Here is a 20,794-nt window from a genome sequence, read left to right as displayed (position 1 = left end):
TGATACGAAATTTGTAATACATAATGTGGTGGGATTTTTCTCTCTGGAAGTTCACGGTGTCCTAAGGTCAGACATAACAAACAATATATGGCTTAATGGGCTATTTTCTCAGACAACGACTGAAAATTGAGCAGGGGGTGTTTGACGTTTTCTCACACACAAAACCAAACCATTAATAAAGAACTCTCTTTGGTTCTACTGTGAATAGTGTAAATAAATCAACAATCAAATGATCACACCTAAAGAAGACTAATAGAAGAACCAAACAGAACTCAGTTACTTTACAGCTAAATTTACAACAACAACAACAACAACCACAACCACAACCACAACAACAACAACAACAACTACTTTGTATGTACCAACTTTTGAAACTACATTTTATGGATGAAAGACAAAAAAACAAAAAATTGGTTAAAAAGAATTTTAATCAAAATAACTAACACTAAACAATTAATTTAATACACTCGTACCAAGTAATTAGGACACGAACTCCAACATCAGCTTATATAACGTGACCCAAGCAATTATGTACAACATATTAGGCCTACACAAATGTTCAGAATGATGGACATGACAGCATTGACAAGCTAGGAAGAACAAGTCGAGGGACAAGAGAAAAACCCACACATAACAAAACAAAAACAACAACACACACAAACAAACCAGATATATTTAAAGCAAAGAACAAACAAACAAACAAACAAACAGAGGTAGGAAAGACAAGGCGAGTGTCCGAAGGAAGAGCACAACTCTGAGGGATACAGCATGTGTTTAAGGAAAAGGCAGTAACTCATTACGAGTATATGAAAGAGAAATTGTTTAATTATTATTTATAATTTTCATATTATAAGATACAATTGTACAGAATGGGGTCAGTAGACCAATCGGCCAAATTCAGCAATAAACGATGTCACAGACTCTAATATCAACTTTGTAATATAATTGAATATTTGCTCGCTGCCTTTTAATAATATATCTACACGTCTTAAATGTCACAGGCAAAGAATAAATTGTTGACACGCGGACAACTGCGTTCAGCGGGAAATTTAACAAGTAGTATGAAGTCAGACGTGTAAATGTGATAAGAAATTTCTAAAAACTGTGTTGCAGTCAAGATTAGGTATCCCCTGAACCACAGTACAAAATACACACACACACAATAAACGTTCTTTACTTTGAACTGTGGTGCTTCTACAACCCTACCTCCTATCGTTCTTTACAGAAAACATGTTTTTAAATTCTACTCCTGAGAAAAAGCAAAGACAAGTGACAATGCAGTTTAAAAGTTAAATGATGAACTAGGAGATAAATAACAAGAAGAAGGGAGGCATTAAGTACTTAACAAAAAAATCATTTCTTTCTTTATTTGGTGTTTAACGTCGTTTTCAACCACGAAGGTTATATCGCGACGGGGAAAGGGGGGAGAGAGGATAGAGCCACTTGTCAATTGTTTCTTGTTCACAAAAGCACTAATCAAAAATTTGCTCCAGGGGCTTGCAACGTAGTACAATATATTACCTTACTGGGAGAATGCAAGTTTCCAGTACAAAGGACTTAACATTTCTTACACTACTGCTTGACTAAAATCTTTACAAAAATTGACTATATTCTATACAAGAAACACTTAACAAGGGTAAAAGGAGAAACAGAATCCGTTAGTCGCCTCTTACGACATGCTGGGGAGCATCGGGTAAATTCTTCCCCCTAACCCGCGGGGGGTAATAAAATCATTATTTATATAAAATAACGTGGACAACTTGAATATATGGCACCAAATGTTTGCACAAGAAGCAACACTGAATAAATTAGTCAAACGTGTCCAGGGCCGGACTACCGGGGGGGTTATGGGGGTTGCGCAACCCCCCCCCCTAGCCTAAACATGTACCTTACTTATTTAATTTTTTTTTTATTATTGCTTATTTTATGCCGTTTCATGCAAGGAGCGACCATTTTCCTATCTCAGAATATGACCTACCCGTCAGCTTCAGGGGGCTTCGCCCCCTGACCCCCACAACGAGGGGGGTGGGGTGGGTTCTAGGGTTTCCGGACCCCCCCCCCCAGCCAAAAAATAAAAATATTGAATGAGGTATGCATTTCTTTATTTTACATTGAGTTTCAATTTTTGGGGTATTAATCAGTGACAAAATCTGCTGCCTGAAACTGGTAATGATCATCCTCAGAATGCACCAGATTGCACCATTTTGCATCCTTTTTTTCAAAATTTTCCGGGGGGGCATGCCCCCGGACCCCCCTAGCAAGCTAGGCGCTTCGCGCCGTCGGCTCGGCACTTCGCGCCGTCGGCTCGGCACTTCGCGCCTTCACACCCATATCTTCACAATATACTTTTGAAAAAAACCAGTCATAAAATGAACTGATCCGCCCCTGCCGCCAGGAGGGACATCCCCCTGGGCCACCACTGGCAACCCCCCCCCTCCTCTTCGCCTAGTCCGGCCCTGGTGTCTATAACGACCACGCAAGGGACCAACCAAAAGCGGTCGTTAAAGACAGGTGGTCGCTATAGAAAGGTAAATTATATAGACCAAAACAACTCGTTGCTGATCCTTTGGCCGGTGGTCAAGTTGTAAGGGGCTGGTTGTCGTAACCAAGAGGTGGTCGCTAGGGCAGGTTCGACTGTATTAACAGTGAGGAGAAGAACAAAATAATACAATTTCGATCTTGTATACCTTCTTAGCCTTAGGGCAGACACCACAGTGAAAAAAGTGATTTTTTTGTTCCCTGGTCATTTCCGTTTTCTTTCTGATTCTGGATTTTGAACTCTCTTCTGGTTACTCTGATGTACTGATTTTAGATCAGAATTAATCATAAACGGTCAAAACGGCTAAATGAACAAGGTATGTGTATGCAATTGTGTATTGAACAAACACAAAACAGCAAAAAAATGCGTATGTTTGAGAGGTGACTGTGAGTCAAACACATCGTCAACGGTGGTCACGTTAGCATGACTGGAATGAGTTGTCTTTTCTTTGCTACGATCAGTTCATACCGCGGACAACGGGAATTTCCGTTTACGGATTTTGCGCCGTTAGTTACAGCAACTGGAAGATGGTAGTAGGTATGTATTTTTTTCTTCTTTTGACAAACATGTAGAAGTTTATATATTTGTTTGGCTATGTGTGCGGCTCTGTGTGTGTGTGTGTGTGTGTGTGTGTGTGTGTGTGTGTGTGTGTGTGTGCTGAAGAACAGAATCTAAGTAACAACACCCTGATGCAAAGAAACTGAATAGGATGCAAATTTAGTCAGTTATGTGCTGCTACTGTGAAGCTTGGTTGTCACAAGGTTTGTCAGTGTTGGGGCAAAACATCTGTTCTTTCCTCATTTATTTTCTCGAGCATATTATATATAGCTTGCTCCTGTGATCACAGTTTTCTTGTGGCTCAAACAAACATGCATTCACATGGCCCAGTGAGTGAACATTGCTTGTGGTCATACTTGCCATGCAGACCATATGGTTTCTGCATGCAATGTATGTGCAATAGCTGTAAACCAGATCAGCACTGCCTTTATAGCACCATTCACATGATTTGTCAACATATTTTTGTTCACTGCTTGACTATCAGCACTGACATATGCATGCGCCCAAATATCGTGTTACATGTATCACATTACAATACCTTTTTTCAAATGTGTGTGTAAGGGTGGGGGGTGGGGGGGGGGGGGTCATTGATGGGAAATGTGAATAGCAGTATATGAGTTTGTCATAGACATATATTAATTTTGAATTTATGTTGTCTCTACAGATGCAGAAGCTGGAGAGGAGCTTCCAAAGTACCCATGGCATTGCAAGGCAATTCACAGAAGTCAACCCAAATATTGTAGTATAGAAAGTAAAGGACACTGTCATATGACTCCCTGATTATTCAAAGCAAGTCCAAAAGAGGTCCAAGATAAAAGGCTTCACTGATAACAAGTTGGGAGTTATGGATGGGCATACTTTACACAGCGTGCACATAACGGATCAGTGTGACCTTCGAACAGTTTCCTTGGTGCTTGCAGAACACTGGCTGTTGTTATTCTAAATTTTGTTGAATTTAGTTTCTGGTTTTCTTGTGGAACTAAAGCAAGACTTGTTGTTTTGTTAGTGTTTCATAAACGTTTGTGTACAAAAAAATACATTTTCTTCATGTTTTGTGTATTTTCTCAAAACTACTTTTTTGTCACTTCAAAAGCCTAAGGCTTTTTTTCTAATAAACTTGCGTTGTTGAAACTTTGCATACATCTTGAGTGTGTTATTTTGCAGAAACTGATAGTGATTTCTTGAAAAATTTGTTTATTGAGAAGTTATACCGTTTTGGGGGGCGTTTTTTCATGAAATTCAATATCACTCACTTTCATCACTGATATGTTTTAAATGACTTGAGATATCAAAAAACGACTCTATCAGTTTCTCGGCATTGTGCTAAAGTATAAATAACAAGCATCAAAACAAAATTTCATGCAGTTTTAAAAAAGCCTTAGGGTTTTATAAAGGGGCAGTTTGGCAGCCATCTTGGATTGCTACCATGGCAACCGATGGTCCAAATTTTTATTTTTTTTCATTTTCTCAGGAGATGGACTGAGTACTTAAATTCTGAAATATTTGTTGACCCAAGAGTTAAGAAACAAAAAAAATCACTTTTAACACCAGTGCCTCCCCTATCCTGTCTTTATAAATCTTTTTTATCAGCCCTAAAAGAAAAACAAAAGGAGGTTTACTATAGCCTTTGGCTAGTGATTCTGAACATTTACTAGCCAGAGAGCAAACTTTACTAGCCGAACCAACAGTTTGTTTCAGCACCTGTACTCGCATTTGGCGAGTAGATGAACATTTCTACTCACCAGTTACATATTTCTACTTGCCATGGCGAGTAAAATACTCGCCACTTTCAGGCCTGTTTATTTGGGACATGTCAGTTAGGTGAGTGACCTATTCAAGTTCTACTGCCTGTTCTCAGGGATGGAATCAGTCCAGCCTGCGAGGCGTGGAGACTTGGCAGACGCTTTTATCCTCCTTTTGCGAGGTTCGATCTAGCTTCATACTGGTTTCCAGCCATGAGGGCCATGCGTCTGCGCAACATCTGAGCTTGGCGTAATCGCTGCTGCAGTCGCCGTTGCCGCAGTTTCTGCTTCAGCTGCTGGCAGAACGGCACCAAACACTTATTTTCGTTGCAATGTTTTGCATGGTAACAACAGAGCGCAATGAGCTGCTTGCAGATGGGACAGCCACCGTTGGTTTTGCGCCTGCAGCTCTTGGTGTGAGCCACCACCCGCTTCATCTTCTGGCAACTATGCAGGCGACAGTTTGCGTCTTTGCACTGACAAGCGTGCATCAGTGACTGGATAGCACGCTGTATTGACTGTCGACGTTGTTCTCCGGCATCCTGGTTGACATCGTTCTGCATCGGTCGTGTCTGGGGAAGGTCAGTGAGTCTACAACAAAAAGGAGAGGGGGGGGGGGGGGTGTCAGCCTGAATGTGCCAACGATCACTTCCACTTTTCTCTAGAGCTCTTGGACTCTGTCTTGGTTTTCTGTCGGTCTCTCTTGTCAGTCCGTTTGACACACACACACTAACACACACACACACACACACACACACACACACACACACACACACGCGCGCGCGCGCGCGCGCGCACACTGAGCAAACCTTCACCAAATAACCAATCTTAGGACACACTGACCTACCAGGAGCTAAGCCTACAATGTCAGTGAATAGATATCGGGTTTTCTCGTTTTTGTCAGCAGACGGACTAGACATGTAGGGGAAGGGCTCCTAATATGGACCACTTTTTATATTTAGTCAAGTTTTGACTAAATATTTTAACATCGAGGGGGAATCGAAACGAGGGTCGTGGTGTATGTGCGTGTGTGTGTCTGTGTGTGTGTCTGTGTGTGTGTGTGTGTAGAGCGATTCAGACTAAACTACTGGACCGATCTTTATGAAATTTGACATGAGAGTTCCTGGGTATGAAATCCCCGAACGTTTTTTTCATTTTTTTGATAAATGTCTTTGATGACGTCATATCCGGCTTTTCGTGAAAGTTGAGGCGGCACTGTCACGCCCTCATTTTTCAACCAAATTGGTTGAAATTTTGGTCAAGTACTCTTCGACGAAGCCCGGGGTTCGGTATTGCATTTCAGCTTGGTGGCTTAAAAATTAATTAATGACTTTGGTCATTAAAAATCTGAAAATTGTAAAAAAAATTAAAAATTTATAAAACGATCCAAATTTACGTTTATCTTATTCTCCATCATTTGCTGATTCCAAAAACATATCAATATGTTATATTTGGATTAAAAACAAGCTCTGAAAATTAAATATATAAAAATTATTATCAAATTTTTTTTTTCGAAATCAATTTAAAAACACTTTCATCGTATTCCTTGTCGGTTCCTGATTCCAAAAATATATAGATATGATATGTTTGGATTAAAAACACGCTCAGAAAGTTAAAACGAAGAGAGGTACAGAAAAGCGTGCTATCCTTCTTAGCGCAACGAATACCCCGCTCTTCTTGTCAATTCCACGGGCACTGCCTTTGCCACGGGCGGTGGAGTGACGATGCTACGAGTATACGGTCTTGCTGCGTTCAGTTTCATTCTGTGAGTTCGACAGCTACTTGACTAAATATTGTATTTTCGCCTTACGCGACTTGTTTTTTCATGCTGATAAATAGCTTGTTTTCTTGCAAAGAAGTTTCATTTTGTGTTTGGTAGTCCTTCTTTCTTAGGTTAACCGTTAGGCCTAATTAGAGTGAAATAGCTTTGATACACATTCAGCAAAAATTAAATACAGAAAAAATCACAAAGGGTCCATATTAGGAGCCTGGGCGCCTAATATGGACCAGTGAAGCGGCCTTCACGAATCACTGTAAAAAGCCCCCTATATTTCAAAATAATATGATACAACTTAGTGTACAAGTCAGCCTAATTAAAATATGCTCTAGATTTATCTGTTTCGGGTTGATGAGAGCATTATTTGAAGCACAGCAGGAAACTAAAGAAGCTTATCAAAAACAGAGTGAAAATAAGTGAAATTATCAACTTCCACGAAAAGAAGACTTTTCGTTGCATTTTTTTTAAATCTCGAGGGCTAGTTATAGGTTATTACCAGCAAGCTTCTTAATGAATTAATGAAAATAGCCTTTAGCTTTTATTTTCTTCGATTTGTTGAAGGTGGTCCATATTAGGGGACTCGCACATACTTTGAGATTTTGCTATTATTTTTTGTTTCCAGTAGAAACTCGGGGTCAACACTGCTAAAATGTAACAAATACGGTTTTAGCTGTCATATATAGCCATTTTTGTTTGATAAAAGCTTTGGCTGTAGACAGAAACGAGTCCGTTTTAGGCGGCAAATTTAGAGTGAACGCTGCCAAAAGTGAAAAAAGAGAAAAAGCCTAACGGTTTTGAGATTTCTGTTTCTGCAACTGTTTTGACATGTGCAAGTTATCCAGAGGGGGTGAATACAGCGAATAAAACTTTTTTGAGCGCTCTAGCGCCGTTAGTTTGTGGTGGTCCATATTAGGAGCCGGTCCATATTAGGAGCCCTTCCCCTACATATTACTTTCCGCCATTTTGGAATTTCTTATCAACTTGAGAAACAAGTAGGGTTTTATTTTGTGGGAGGTTACTTTACTGAACCATTCAAGCTAACTGAAGGCATGAAGGCCTTGAAAATTATTATCACGAACCCGCACCCCCCGGGATCAGCTCAACTTTATTGGAGGAATGGCCAAACGAGTTGTATATAAACTGAGTACAGTCAGTCGAGTCAGTTTCGGGAGGACTGACGTCAGCCAGGCGTCAGCCAAAATTAACCTCAGACTGAATGTTTCTCCGCCAATTTCAAGCGGTACAATTATTTTAAGGGAGAAAAGCGGAAAGCATATCAAGATCTTGCAACTGAAGCAGATTTGTGATGTAATTCGATCGATTTTACGCCAAATTCGATTTATTTGCACCGAGCGGTTACGTCCCTTGAATAAGAAAAGAAATATTTTGGGTTGAAGATAATTTCAAAGTCAAAATAGTTTCTCATCACAAATCCAAGGGGGGGGGGGGAATACAGGGTCCAAAGTTTGATCAGTAGCCCCTTGGAGGGGAGGCGAATAGTCAGTATCAAGTTTGTGTGAGATAAACAAAGCCGGTGTAACACGAAATTTTTACTCCACGAAAAATTTACTCTGGAGTAAATATTTCGTACGAAATTCTTACTCCGAGTACACTTTTCGTACGAGAAAAGAACTCCCCAAGGCACGAAAAAATTACTCCCTCCACGAAATTTTTACTCCCCATTTTTTTTACTTCCAGTAAAAATCTCGTACGCAAAAATGGGATGCGGGCGAAGGGATAATGCCAATAAGTGATCTCGCGCACACGAATGTCGCGCTACCCTCCCTCCACCCCTTCCACCACCAAGACTAACAGGGGACAAGGGAGTAAAAATTTCGTACACCTGGCATGGGAGGTTAAATTGCTCGTGTTGGGGTGAAGTAATTTATTCGTTATCTATTCGTCAGGGAAGTAACATTTTTGTACGAAATGTTTACTCGGAACTCAACTGTCTTGGGGAGTAATTTTCTCGTGCAATGGGGGAGTGCTTTTTTCGTAAAGGGAGTAACTTTTTCGTACGAAATGTTTACTCCGGAGTAAAAATCTCGTGGGAGTAATTTTCTCGTGTTACACCGGCCGCTGACGTCCTCCCTATACTGAGCTGCAAGTATTTGTGGGTTGTTTCCTCATGAAGAAGTTTCACTTCTTGCTTGTTGGCTCAGTGTTCAGTGAACATATAATCTTAATTGGAGCCAATTGGCTTGGCACTTAGCGCGGCGTAATCATACACTGTGACTGTGACAAACCGTCTGCCAGTGTCTGTCTCCCTTTCAGTCACTCATTCGAGTCACTCGCCCACCTACCCGTTAGACTGAATTTGTGAACAATGCGTTAGCTTTCCTTCAAGGCGGACCCTGACAGCAGTCTCCCTGACTAGCCCTGTGGAAGTTCGTCGTCACACTCAGTGTATGACTGAATCAAAATGTCCAGGCTCTTCTTTCACAGTCACTTTCACGGGAGTGTTCCTGGAGATTGCCCAAGGGACACAATAGCGATGAACGAGTAAACTCACTGATTTTTAGATCATTGACAGATTGAGTAAACTTGGGAGAGGGGCTGCAACTGCGGAGATCAGTTCCTGGTAAAGGCAAGCGAGCTTTTTCATGACCGCGAACTGAGACCATTATTTTTAATAATCACTGAGACTCGGCATGTTACCTCTACGTATGTAGCACGTACACCTCGGTATATTATGCATAAAAGACGTGTAAATTTATGGTATCATATACAGAAAAAACCGTCAGCACTTACTGTATAGCTCTGCGCGGCGCAGGCAGTACGTCAAACGTCACTGAACACAATCTCCAAATTGAAATGGTTATTGAATTCTGTCTTCAAAGCTCGACACGCTATGCTATGCTATGCTAATTTCTATTTGTGTCCCCAGAATAAGGATCTATTTGGGACATGGTTGTACGCTAAGAGTCGACACGCTGAGTCACTGGAGAGAAATGTAGTGTAGTTGGCTTACGACAGCCAATCAAAATGCAGGTGATATCCGCTTCGCAAGCTGGGACACAGCGCGCGCAGTTCGTGTTGGGGTGTACAAAAAGGGAAACCCAAAATGTCACTCTCCACAAGGAACTTAGTCAATAAATATCGACAGGGGGCCGACTAATGGTTTAAATGTGAAATGTGTGTATAATAATGGGTGTGGGTCTGAAATGAAGTTAGGTAGTAGTTAACATTTGTTTTGAATAATTATTGGTATTTTGACAATGTGGGTAGCATGGAAATGTAAGCATTTGAAGTGTAAGTCTTAGGTACCATTGTACCCAGGAAGAGAGACGAGAGATAGGAGTAGGTTGCAATAGCTTGTGTGGTCTTTGAGTTTTGTTTTTGGAAAGACATTGTAAAAGAAAAAGAAGACAAGTACAGTAATGCAATATTTATTGTGAAAACCAACGATTGTACAAAGAACATGTGAGGCAACATTATGTCTATGATGGTGCGAAGAAAATTAGTTATGATTTATACTATTATTATTATTTAGACTTGAGACTGAATAGCAAAAGGCGAAGTGTATGTTTTGTGGTGTGAATTGAAACAAAATGAAAAGTGTAAATATCTGGGAAATTGTGGTGAAAAGACTTCGTTATTTCTTGATTGTTATTTACTATTATATTGAAGTGAATAGCAAAACGCTGTATTTGAAAACAGCATGGGATTTATATATATATTTTTTGGTATCAAGTAATGCCCTAGTTTTTACAAATTGTAGCAAAGTCGATTAACTTTACTATGTACGATGTTTGCTTGCAAATTACAACACAAACGCGAAAAACTTTATTTGTAGAGTTCTAAGGCATTGCAGACAAAGCAACTGCAAGAAAGTCAGGTTTTAGCAGTGTGAAAATCCGCTGAAAACGGTCTTATATCCCTTCCGTTAACATGGCTTCGTCCGGTCATACATGTAGGCTCTTATGACACTGACCCTGAGCTGACCCTGAGGCACTGAAAAGGTTTTCACGGAAAAATTCTCTCGAAGAACCAAATGGGTTCGGTGCATTTGTCAGTCTGTCATATGTTGAAGGGCCCCATACGGGTTGAAAGAGATAAGGTACTGTCGTGTTTTTTCCCAAACCTAGTGCACTACCGTTCTCACGAAATAAGTTACTTCTGTTTTGTTCCGGTTTTTTTTTCCAATTGACACCATGTCTGAGAGATGAAACAAAAAAGCCTGTTGTGAAAATGCAAAAATTTGGAGGAAAAAACGAAACAAAACAAAATTAACTGTTCTCATGACAACGGCAAACAACGACACATGTTCACCGCTCTCAGCTAATTCAAGAAATCCCCCCCCCCCCCCCCCGCTCCTGCAAGGTACACGTGCACTCAAGTTAACCTCTGCATGTTCACCGCCCTCAGCTAATTCAAAAAATCACCCCCCTCCTGCTAGGTACACGTGCACTCAAGTTAACCTCTGCTTTTACCTGTGTGCCAAGAGTCAGATGAGAGAGAGAGAGAGAGAAAGCGAGAGCGAGAGAGAGAGAGACACACACACACACACACACACACACACACACACACACACACACACACACACACACAGACAGACATAGAAAGACAGAAGCGGAGAGACTCAGAGGGAGACACAGACAAAGACATACATACAGAGAGAGAGAGAGAAAAAAAATGTAACTGATCTCGTGAGAACGGTACGTGTTTTGACGGCAACAATAATTATTGTAGTTCTCTAAGACTTTATTTCTGTTTGATTTGTAATATGTTGGGAAGACATATTTATCAATTGATCAACAAAATAAAACATAATACAAAACGACACAACATTGTTAAAATCATTATTGGCCAACGTTGAACGTTTACGAAGGTCTCAATCTTCCCGCGCCGTAGACCAGATTAATAGGTGCTTGATTTTGGTATTTTGATTTTTACATACCATTAAACCTTTCTTGGGGTTCATGGTCATGGCAACAGCCATAATTAACAGCTGTATTGTGTTTTCAGCATAGCAATAGGGTCCGATATTTAGACGAGACAAGTATAATGCCGACGAGTCGAAGACGAGTCGCATTATACTTGTTCGAGTCTAAATATCGGACCCTATTGCTACGCTGAAAACACAAAAGCGATTATATAGCTGTTCTGACCTTTATTTGTTGTTCCAAACTTACAAAATGACAGTTTTTGCGTCGATGCGTTGATCTCAGGTTTTGATAGCAGACGCCGTATCTTATGCGCATTAGTTTTGCGCAGGCTATTCACTGACGAATACGAATACGAATACTTTATTATCTCATACAGAGAAATTTCAGTGTGGTGCACATTAAAAGACAAACAAATAATAAGACAACAGATAAAAATACCATACGAAGCATACTACACTCGCGCACGCATATATGTACACTAACAGGAATAGTAACATAATTCCAAATAGGTTAATTGCCGTCAGCTTTAGCTAAAAGTTTAACGCTAAAAACTATCATTATCACAGGACTAGATATGTCATTGAACAATATTTATCACAGGACTAGTCATTCGAGGGTTATCACACTCAGCATAAGGGTGCACATCAAAGAGTGTAAAAAATATTCATCACAGAAATCAGTGCATATGTTCACCGGCACACATACTAGTTTTAATTAACTTAGGTATTTAAAAAGCCAATTGACTTTGGAATAAAACTGTTCTTAGTTCTGAGCGTGCGGAATCTGGGAGTGCGGAGGCGACGTCCTGAGGGCAGGACCTCAAAGTGGTGAGCGAGCACATGACTACTATCCTAAAAATGACTTTGGAACAGCTAATCCGTACAAAGCGTGCAGACCGTGCAGCGACGAGTTTCCAGTTTGGGCGAATGGCATTTATACTTGTCTCGTCATGAAGCGAATTTTTTCAACCTCAGTTATAAACGACTACATGAATGTTAGTGCCATGGATTGTACATCAATTCTTCAGAGGGGAAGTGGGGTATTTACGGTGTGGAGTTACGAGATAAGAAAGTCGGCCATTTTCGTCAATATGCTTTTGGATATTGAGAAAAATGGCCGACTTCCGCAGCATTATGCTTTGATAATCTGGAGAGACCATCCAATCACAGTCCCCGAATTCCCCCACGTGTTCATCAGAATAGCTATATAATATTATATTATGTATGATATTACATTTCAGCATATGTGAATTACATGTCATCATACCAAACTGTCATACATTTTTATTCCCACATCATTCTGATTGATCACAACCAAACCTACTATCAGTGGACACATCCAAATGCAAGCGCCTGTTCTTGACAACTTGCCACTGATCTAAAAATATAGATCAGTGTAACTTGCTGGGTCCTTTGCCGCCACAGACACTGTTTGGCCTGTAGGTAAAATGTACAATGTATTTTCTGATTTGTGCACAAAAGCTTTTTTTTCTTTGTTTTTAACATAACAATGTTTATTGTCACTGTATGTTTGAAAGACCATGGTCCCATTAAATTAGAAAATAAATCACATTTTGGTTCGTGATTTTTTCCTACACCTGTGCTGAAAATAAGAAATAAAAATGTCGGTATATAAGTCACTCAAATGCAGTTAAGAATGAATGGTTTGAGTTTGTTGCGGTTGACCCTGCACAATTCGACCTATGATGTTTTTGTTGAACAATTTTGCCGTCACCCCTCCCATAGGGTGACGTATTTCACAACTTCCTGTGTTACACAAACTCAGTGATAACCAATTTTGCCTTCACCCCTCCCATTTGGTGACGGATTTCACAACTTTCTACTGATGAACAATGTTGCCTTCACACCTCCCATAGGGTGACGGATGTCACAACTTCCTGTGTACACAAACTGATGACGTATTTCACAACAAAATGGCGCTGCCCATGGTCAACCTCGAAACTATCCGTATAAATGGGGGCCTTCTGGCCCCCATAAAAAAGGGCCCGCGTTTCATATGTCAGGAGTGTGCGTACGGCTACGTTGAAATAAAAAGAACAACCCAGGTTAACAAGTGATTGAACTTGCTCTGCGCTCTAAACAAATAAAATAACAAGTCGCGTAAGGCAAAATTACTACATTTAGTTAAGCTGTGGAACTCAGAATCCGGGAACAGACTACTTCCAATTCAGTAGGGGGGCGACTATCCTCAACCCGGCGGGTCCCCAGGTGGCGGATAGGGGAACGGCCCCCAGATATGGGGGCCAGCTGCGAATATAGAATAAGCAGTCCCGGACCAACTAGCGGTGTCTCTACCAGGACGGGGTGGGTTGGCAGATGGCACTGACTACCCTATAAATGCCCTACGTGTCCGATGACGGTTACACCATGCGGGTAAGAGCCGCATTAAAAGCTCTAGCCCCGGGGTGGGACCCCCGGTAAGAAATCCCCCATGTGTTCCCAGGGTTTGGTTTTTGAGCCAGGAACTAAGGGCGGGGTAACCCCGAAAGAAACCTAAGGGCTGAAGTCGGAGGATCTGGGCCAATAGGCGCACCTTAACCAACCACAGATCCACGCAAAAACGGAAAATGAAATGTCGACAGTCCGAAATGCACGCGATGGTGCTCGCCCTATAGGACAGCACGTTTCGCCCTGCAGTCCGGACTGACGATCTAACAGCGAACGACAAGAAGAAGAAGAAGAAGAACTCAGAATGAAACTGAACGCACTGCATTTTTTCACAATGACCGTAGTCCGCCGCTAGTGCAAAAGGCAGTGAAAGTGACGAGCCTGTTCAGCGCGGTAGTGGTTGCGCTGTGCTGCATAGCACGCTTTACTGTACCTCTCTTCGTTTTAACTTTCTGAGCGTGTTTTTAATCCAAACATATCATATCTATTAGTTTTTGTAATCAGGAACCGACAAGGAATAAGGTGACTGTCTCGATCTGTGTAAAATGTCATATTTAGGTCAAAAACGCAAATAACATATATTATTCCCCCCTCTGCTTCTTTACCTCTGTAAACTTGTAGGGGTAGTTATTTTTCGATAATGACCCAGCAACCAAACAAATAACGACCCAGCAACAGCCTGAATCCTCGATAGTGCAATGGGTTGAGAAGCTGTTCTGTTTCGGTACTACTTTTTGCGACTGAAAAGTTCCGAACGCTCTAATGTACGAAGTATACATCTCTGGAGCAAACAATACAAACATACCGCATTTAAATTAACAACTACAGGCCTGAACACATGAATCTCCATATAAAATCCATGAGTTCGGTTGTTTTCTGAATCTAGATCAGACGTTCATCACAAGCAATTTCCCAAGGCAAGTAACTCATACTTTGTCTAGCGACAAGAGTAGTTCCCCTTCTTTTCACTCAGTTTCTTCGACAACAGACTGCAATCCGACGGTCAGTTTTCAACAATATTTCATTTAATAAACAGATCACACGCAACCAAATGCACACATCTCATCAATTTAAACAACATAAAGCGGTTTCATACACTATTTTCCCCAGAAAACTTAACTTCATACAGTTTTTAACGTTGGAACACGGGTGCAAAAGTTCGTCTGCTAGTCCCATTTGACGAAAGAACATTATCTTAAGCGATACCAAAACATATACAGAACACACAATATCTGCCTTTGCCGCCACAGCAGAATAACAGCATATCTGTGTACTTGATTTTAGTCCAAAATAGGAAAACTGACAAGAAGTGTTAACAGAATGGAATGATTACAACGGAACTATACAACCGCGCATTAATCGATCGCCTGCGCAGGTTGACTGGTTGAGTGAATAGGATTCGATCAAACTTTCGCAAAAAAACTCCTCTTTTCTTTGAATAACTGAAGAAAGGAGGAATAAAGAGGTTACACACCTCGTCTCAGTGATTATAAAAAATAATGGTCTCAGTTCGCGGTCATGAAAAAGCTCGCTAAAGCTCGCATTTTTCATGATCCGCTAACTTCGACCATTATTTTTAATAATCACTGAGACTCGGCATGTAACCTCTACATATACCGCTTCAGTCTGTTATCGATTATGCTAATTACTGCACGCTGTGTCTCGCTACCTTGACAACGATATGGACGGATACACTCACAGGGGCGGATCAGTTCATTTTATGGGGGGGGGGGGTTCCAAAAGTATATTGTGAAGATATGGGTGTGAAGGCGCGAAGCGCCGAACCGACGGCGCGAAGCGCCTAGCTTGCTAGGGGAGTACGGGGGCATGCCCCCCCCCCCCCCCGGAAAATTTTGAAAAAATGGTGCAATCTGATGCATTCTGAGGATGATCATTACCAGTTTCAGGCAGCAGATTTTGTCACTGATTAATACCCCAAACAACAACCCCAAAAAACCCAAATTTTTTATTTTATTTTTTGGCTGGGAGGGGGCTGGGGGGGTTCCGGAAACCCCAGAACCCCCCCCCCCCCCCCCCCCCCCCCTCGTCCGCCCCTGGCTCATTGTGATAAGTGTAATATACGTTCCCCGGAACAGGAATTTTCCGCGATCGTTACATTTACACCATAATTGAGCATGTAATGCGGTTGGAGAAAATACGCCAAGCTCTCTAGTTATGCCTCACATCTTTGCCGCCCAGGCGTTGGAATATTAAGCCTGTATCACACAGCAACACCGACGCTTCATATTCAAACCCACCACAAGGTAAAGGCCTCTGCTGATTATTGTTGAAATGGCAAAAGTTAATAATCTCGACGAGTTGGTAGCTGTTTGATGTAATAGCTGACCCGGCTTTCTCACACACATAAACACGCACACTGATGTGCGCGTGCACACACACTCACACACACACACACCACCACCACCACCACTACCACTGAACAACCACAACAACAACAACATTTAATTTGATGATTTTGCTCTTTTACCTGTCATCAACAAAACCGTGTCACACACATTCGCAAACTCATTTAATTATGTTCTCTGTGTGTCTCTCTGTGTGTCTCTCTGTCTCTCTGTGTCTCTCTCCTTTTCAACCAAAGAGGGTAGAAGCTGAGAAAGAGGGCCGACTCTCGGTTTTCTGCTCTGTGCAGAGTGAGTCCAACTGCCCAAATTGCGTGATAACTGACCCTCCGCTGCCTTTTGGTACTAGTGTTTTCGGTGTGTTTTGCTGGGTATCTCTCGATAGTTATACAGCAATGCATTCTGACATTTCACTCAAAACACAACTTAGTTGTGAGTACCTTTCTATTCTATATGCACGTGTGTTATCTATGTGTACGTGTGTACTGTGTGTGTGTGTGTGTACACGCACGGCAAGGGGAGCTATAGAGACATGTTTACAATTGATACTCGGTCACAGTATTCTGTTGCTGGCGTAATTTTTTTTTTTATGCATTGTTTTCCTGAATGCGAGCTACAGTGATCAGTGTATACTGTTTCAAAAAGAAGACTGATGTCATCAAGTACTGCCAGTCTTCCAGAAATCAAGACTACAGTTTTAATTCAGCAAACACATTCACAACATTATTTTTTTAAAATCTGTATTGGATGAATCTATTCGTGACTCGTCTTTGCACAATCATCTAAAAGTAATCAAAACACATTTTGCAAGCTTACGTTTTGAAACTGAAGGAGATAACTGCCGGATTGAATCTGTCACAGCACACTGGGATTTTGGACACAATAATGAAATATTTAAACTTACCTACCACACACAAACACACACATTGATCCCCCCCTCTCACACACACACGCACACACACATACAACCGCTGACACGCACATACACGCAAAACACATACATCCACTGACACGCACATACACCACCACAAACGCGTGAAACACATTCAAATGCTGATTAAACGTACAAAAAACGACCAAACAAACAATTCGTGTATTTTGTCCAGTTTGTGGTGACTGTTTTTTTCTTCGCGTGTACCAAATTTTATTCCCCCCTCTGCTTCTTTACCTCTGTAAACTTGTAGAGCTAGTTATTTTTCGTTATTCCCCCCTCTGCTTCTTTACCTCTGTAAACTTGTAGAGCTAGTTATTTTTCATTATTCCCCCTCTGCTTCTTTACCTCTGTAAACTTGTAGAGCTAGTTATTTTTCGATAATGACCCAGCAACCAAACAAATAACGAGCCAGCAACAGCCTGAATCCTCGATAGTGCAATGGGTTGAGAAGTTGTTCTGTTTCGGTACTACTTTTTGCGACTTTGCGAAAGAGGAAAATTACACTATCATCATTATTCACTAGTTACATAATGTAAGCATAACACAAGCAAATATACAAAAAAACAAACTGTTCAGTCATCACACATGAACAGTTCAAAAGAAGAAATGGAGGAAGATTCATACCGGGTATGCATGATATATTGCATTGACATTCTAATTTTGAATCAAAATCACCACAACTACAAAAACGACAGAAAAAAAGACCCAACATTCCAAAAGACAAATAAACAATTTATTTTATCAGTATTTCATGCCTTTAGGCACAAGTGTGTCACCATAACCGACGCTCCTGCTCCCTGGATCTATGCTCCTGCTGCGAAGTCATAGTGACTTCTCCTCGGCGGTCGCATGGCACGGGCTGAAACATCGAGCCACGAGTGTTAGGTAAGTAGACTAAGTAGACTTAGGATGTCTGAGAGCACCCCCCCACCCCCACCCCCTACTCTATAAGTAACATACCGCTGTCACACACACATATGTGAGTCTAATGATTTTCAGTCAATTTAAAGTCAATTCAATAATGAGTCTAATGATTTTTTAGAACAACCCTCGTACGTATATCGCAAGATAAATGGCCCTGTTTTATTCTTTTAAATTTTTTTGGTATTGCATTTATTCCTTAAAAATGCGAGTGGAAATCTTCCTTGCTAATTATAAAAATCACTGCGACCGTTGTTACGTCCTCGAGGTCTGAACTGAATTGTCAGGTGTCACCTTGCGTGATATCGGTAGTTGTGTGACGCAGGAACTTGCATCAAAGTCCCTACACAGTTAGGCTCACCATCTCAGATCTAGCCAGCCTTTTTTTTTTCTCAATATATATATATATATATATATATATATATATTTTTTTTTACATGACATCAGGCGATCCCTCCACTTGGTCACAAACCAGAAATCAAGGGCCTGGATGCTTTCTGTACAGATCGGGGGTTTTGGTGCACAATTTGTTTTCTTAAAGACCACGGATGTCAATCTGCAAAATTAATTGATAAAAACAATTCCAACGCTGCACGGGAAACAGTCAGGATGTTGATGTTTAGTATGTGTCCAAGTGGAGAGATCGTCTTATCCAGTGTAAGCCTGTATGGGCAGATCGGAGTTTGTGGGCACAACTGTTTTTTCACGTTTCTGATGCACCTTGAATCGTTCACTGGGCCTTTCACTTTCAACTCAAAGCCATGACGTTCCCTACACTGGCAAGGCTTTGATAACGAACGGATAAGGGGCGTAACTCCTTAGTCATATTACAGGTGAAAATTCAAAGCGGGTCGGCTTCACTCAATTTCTTGGCATCACTGAGAGGCTTGACATAAATTAATGGTTGCCTGTAGGGCAGAATTAATATTTTGATGGTATTTTTGAACGTTCTCAGCGTCACTGCAGGAAGTGGCGTTCTCAGCGTGCAGAAAGTGAGAGTCAAGTCCCTTTGTATCAACAACGAAAATCTTTGCATCTTTGAATGAATCGAAACGCATTTTGGTTGTCTCAAAAAGGGTGTAAACAAAAGTCAACCTTTTCAATTTGTGTTGTAGAGGGTTTCACATTTTTTACATGTGATAACATAGAATAATAATAATAGGCCGATCAAATTTCTCAACCAACCACACAGACGCATTGCAACAAATCTTACTTTCACTTTTTTACTTTCCACATCCTGCAGTGACGCTGAGAACGTTCAAAAATACCATCAAAATATTAATTCTGCCATACAGCATTTTAGTTGGTCCATGATGGGTCCAACCATTTGTTTTCCTAATTTATGTCAAGCTTCTGATGCCAAGAAATTGAGTGAAGCCGACCAGCTTTGAATTTTCAACTGTAGTATGACTAAGGAGTTACGCCCCTTATCTGTTCGTTATCAAAGCCTTGTGTAGGGAACGTCATGGCTTTGAGTTGAAAGTGTGGGCCTTTGGACGGACTAAGTCAATTGCGGATAGAATTTTAACTACTCGGTCAGTATAACTGCGTTGTGCTTCGATTGCTCTCTCTCTCTGTCTCTCTCCCTCCAGGGCCGGACTAGGCTAAGAGGAGGGGGGGGGTTGCCAGTGGTGGGCCAGGGGGATGTCCCCCCTGGCGGGGTCAAGGGGCAGAGCCTCTTGTGGGGGTCAAGGGGCGAAGCCCCCTGAAGCTAATGGGTAGGTCATATTCTGAGATAGGAAAATGGTCGCTCCTTGCATGAAACGGCATAAAAAAAACAATAATAAAAAATGTTTTAAATAAGTGAGGTACATGTTTAGGCTAGGGGGGGAGGGGGGGTTGCGCAACCCCCATAACCCCCCCGGTAGTCCGGCCCTGCCCTCCCTCCCTCCCTCCCTCTCTCTCTCTCTCTCTCTCTCTCTCTCTCTTGCTCTCTTGCTCTCTCTGTTCAGTTCTGTGTTGCTGATAGTCTCTTATGTAACATGTATGGAGTAGTGTCCCTTGATCTCGATCGCAATTCGCTGTGCACGCTTTTGGCCGATTTCGTAAGCGAATAATCAGGCCTGACTCCGCGCTTTAAACCCATGCAGAATGTGTGTATGGTTTGTTGTATTCTCAGTGTATTTCTTTAATACTGACCTATGTAGGCAAGTAGCCATACGTGACATCGACTTTACTATCACCGCACAATATCTCAGTCGTTTGTTGAAGCCGAAAGTAGTCCGTCAGTAAACTCTAAATATGCAGATGACCGCTAAATTATTCCTGTTGTACTCTGCGATTACGTTAAACACGGGTCAAATCGAGGCTCGGTAACCATGGAAAACGCTCGGGTAACCATGGAATAGGCAACACATTCACCTTATTCAGCTAACAGAGACAAAGAAGCAGGTCATGGGATAACTTGTAATTATCACTTTCGGCAATAGTGGTATAACGTCAAAATAGCTCTTTTACCGGCAAGACGTTGTTGCAGACGTTCAATGCGCTTTTGCTCCAACTCCCTTTGGATTGTGTAAATCTTTTCAGCCAACAAGTGGAAGTACTCTCCCTTTGTAAGAAAACAACAACAACGATGAAGTATGTTTAAGATATAACAGTAAAACAAAAACCAAGAAGACTTTGCTACGTATTCGTGCAAATGTAATCTGAAGAAGTCAAAA

General features: G+C 41.4%; 1 protein-coding gene and 1 long non-coding RNA gene across 4 annotated transcripts in view; both read right to left on the bottom strand.

The window, feature by feature from the left end:
- Positions 1-418: 418 nt before the first annotated feature.
- Positions 419-15,521, bottom strand: LOC138968402 (uncharacterized). The gene is made up of 2 exons (XR_011456166.1): positions 9,368-15,521; positions 419-5,430 (listed from the first exon to the last, which is right to left on the bottom strand). It is a non-coding gene; the product is annotated as an uncharacterized lncRNA (long non-coding RNA).
- Positions 15,522-17,929: 2,408 nt separating this feature from the next.
- LOC138968401 (histone acetyltransferase p300-like) overlaps positions 17,930-20,794 on the bottom strand; it is a 19,350-nt gene continuing 16,485 nt past the window's right edge. For all 3 annotated transcript variants that reach the window (XM_070340981.1, XM_070340983.1, XM_070340982.1), the window contains 2 exons: positions 20,589-20,682; positions 17,930-18,069 (listed from right to left, as the gene is read on the bottom strand). In XM_070340981.1, coding sequence (XP_070197082.1) covers positions 18,014-18,069; positions 20,589-20,682 — 150 coding nt within the window. In that variant the 3' untranslated portion in view covers positions 17,930-18,013. The remainder of the gene's footprint in view (positions 18,070-20,588; positions 20,683-20,794) is intronic.

Source organism: Littorina saxatilis, linkage group LG6, assembly GCF_037325665.1.
Source record: "Littorina saxatilis isolate snail1 linkage group LG6, US_GU_Lsax_2.0, whole genome shotgun sequence".
Taxonomy (NCBI): domain Eukaryota; kingdom Metazoa; phylum Mollusca; class Gastropoda; order Littorinimorpha; family Littorinidae; genus Littorina; species Littorina saxatilis.
Note: the sequence above shows the minus strand (reverse complement) of the source record. Positions and strands in the feature narration are given on the sequence as shown.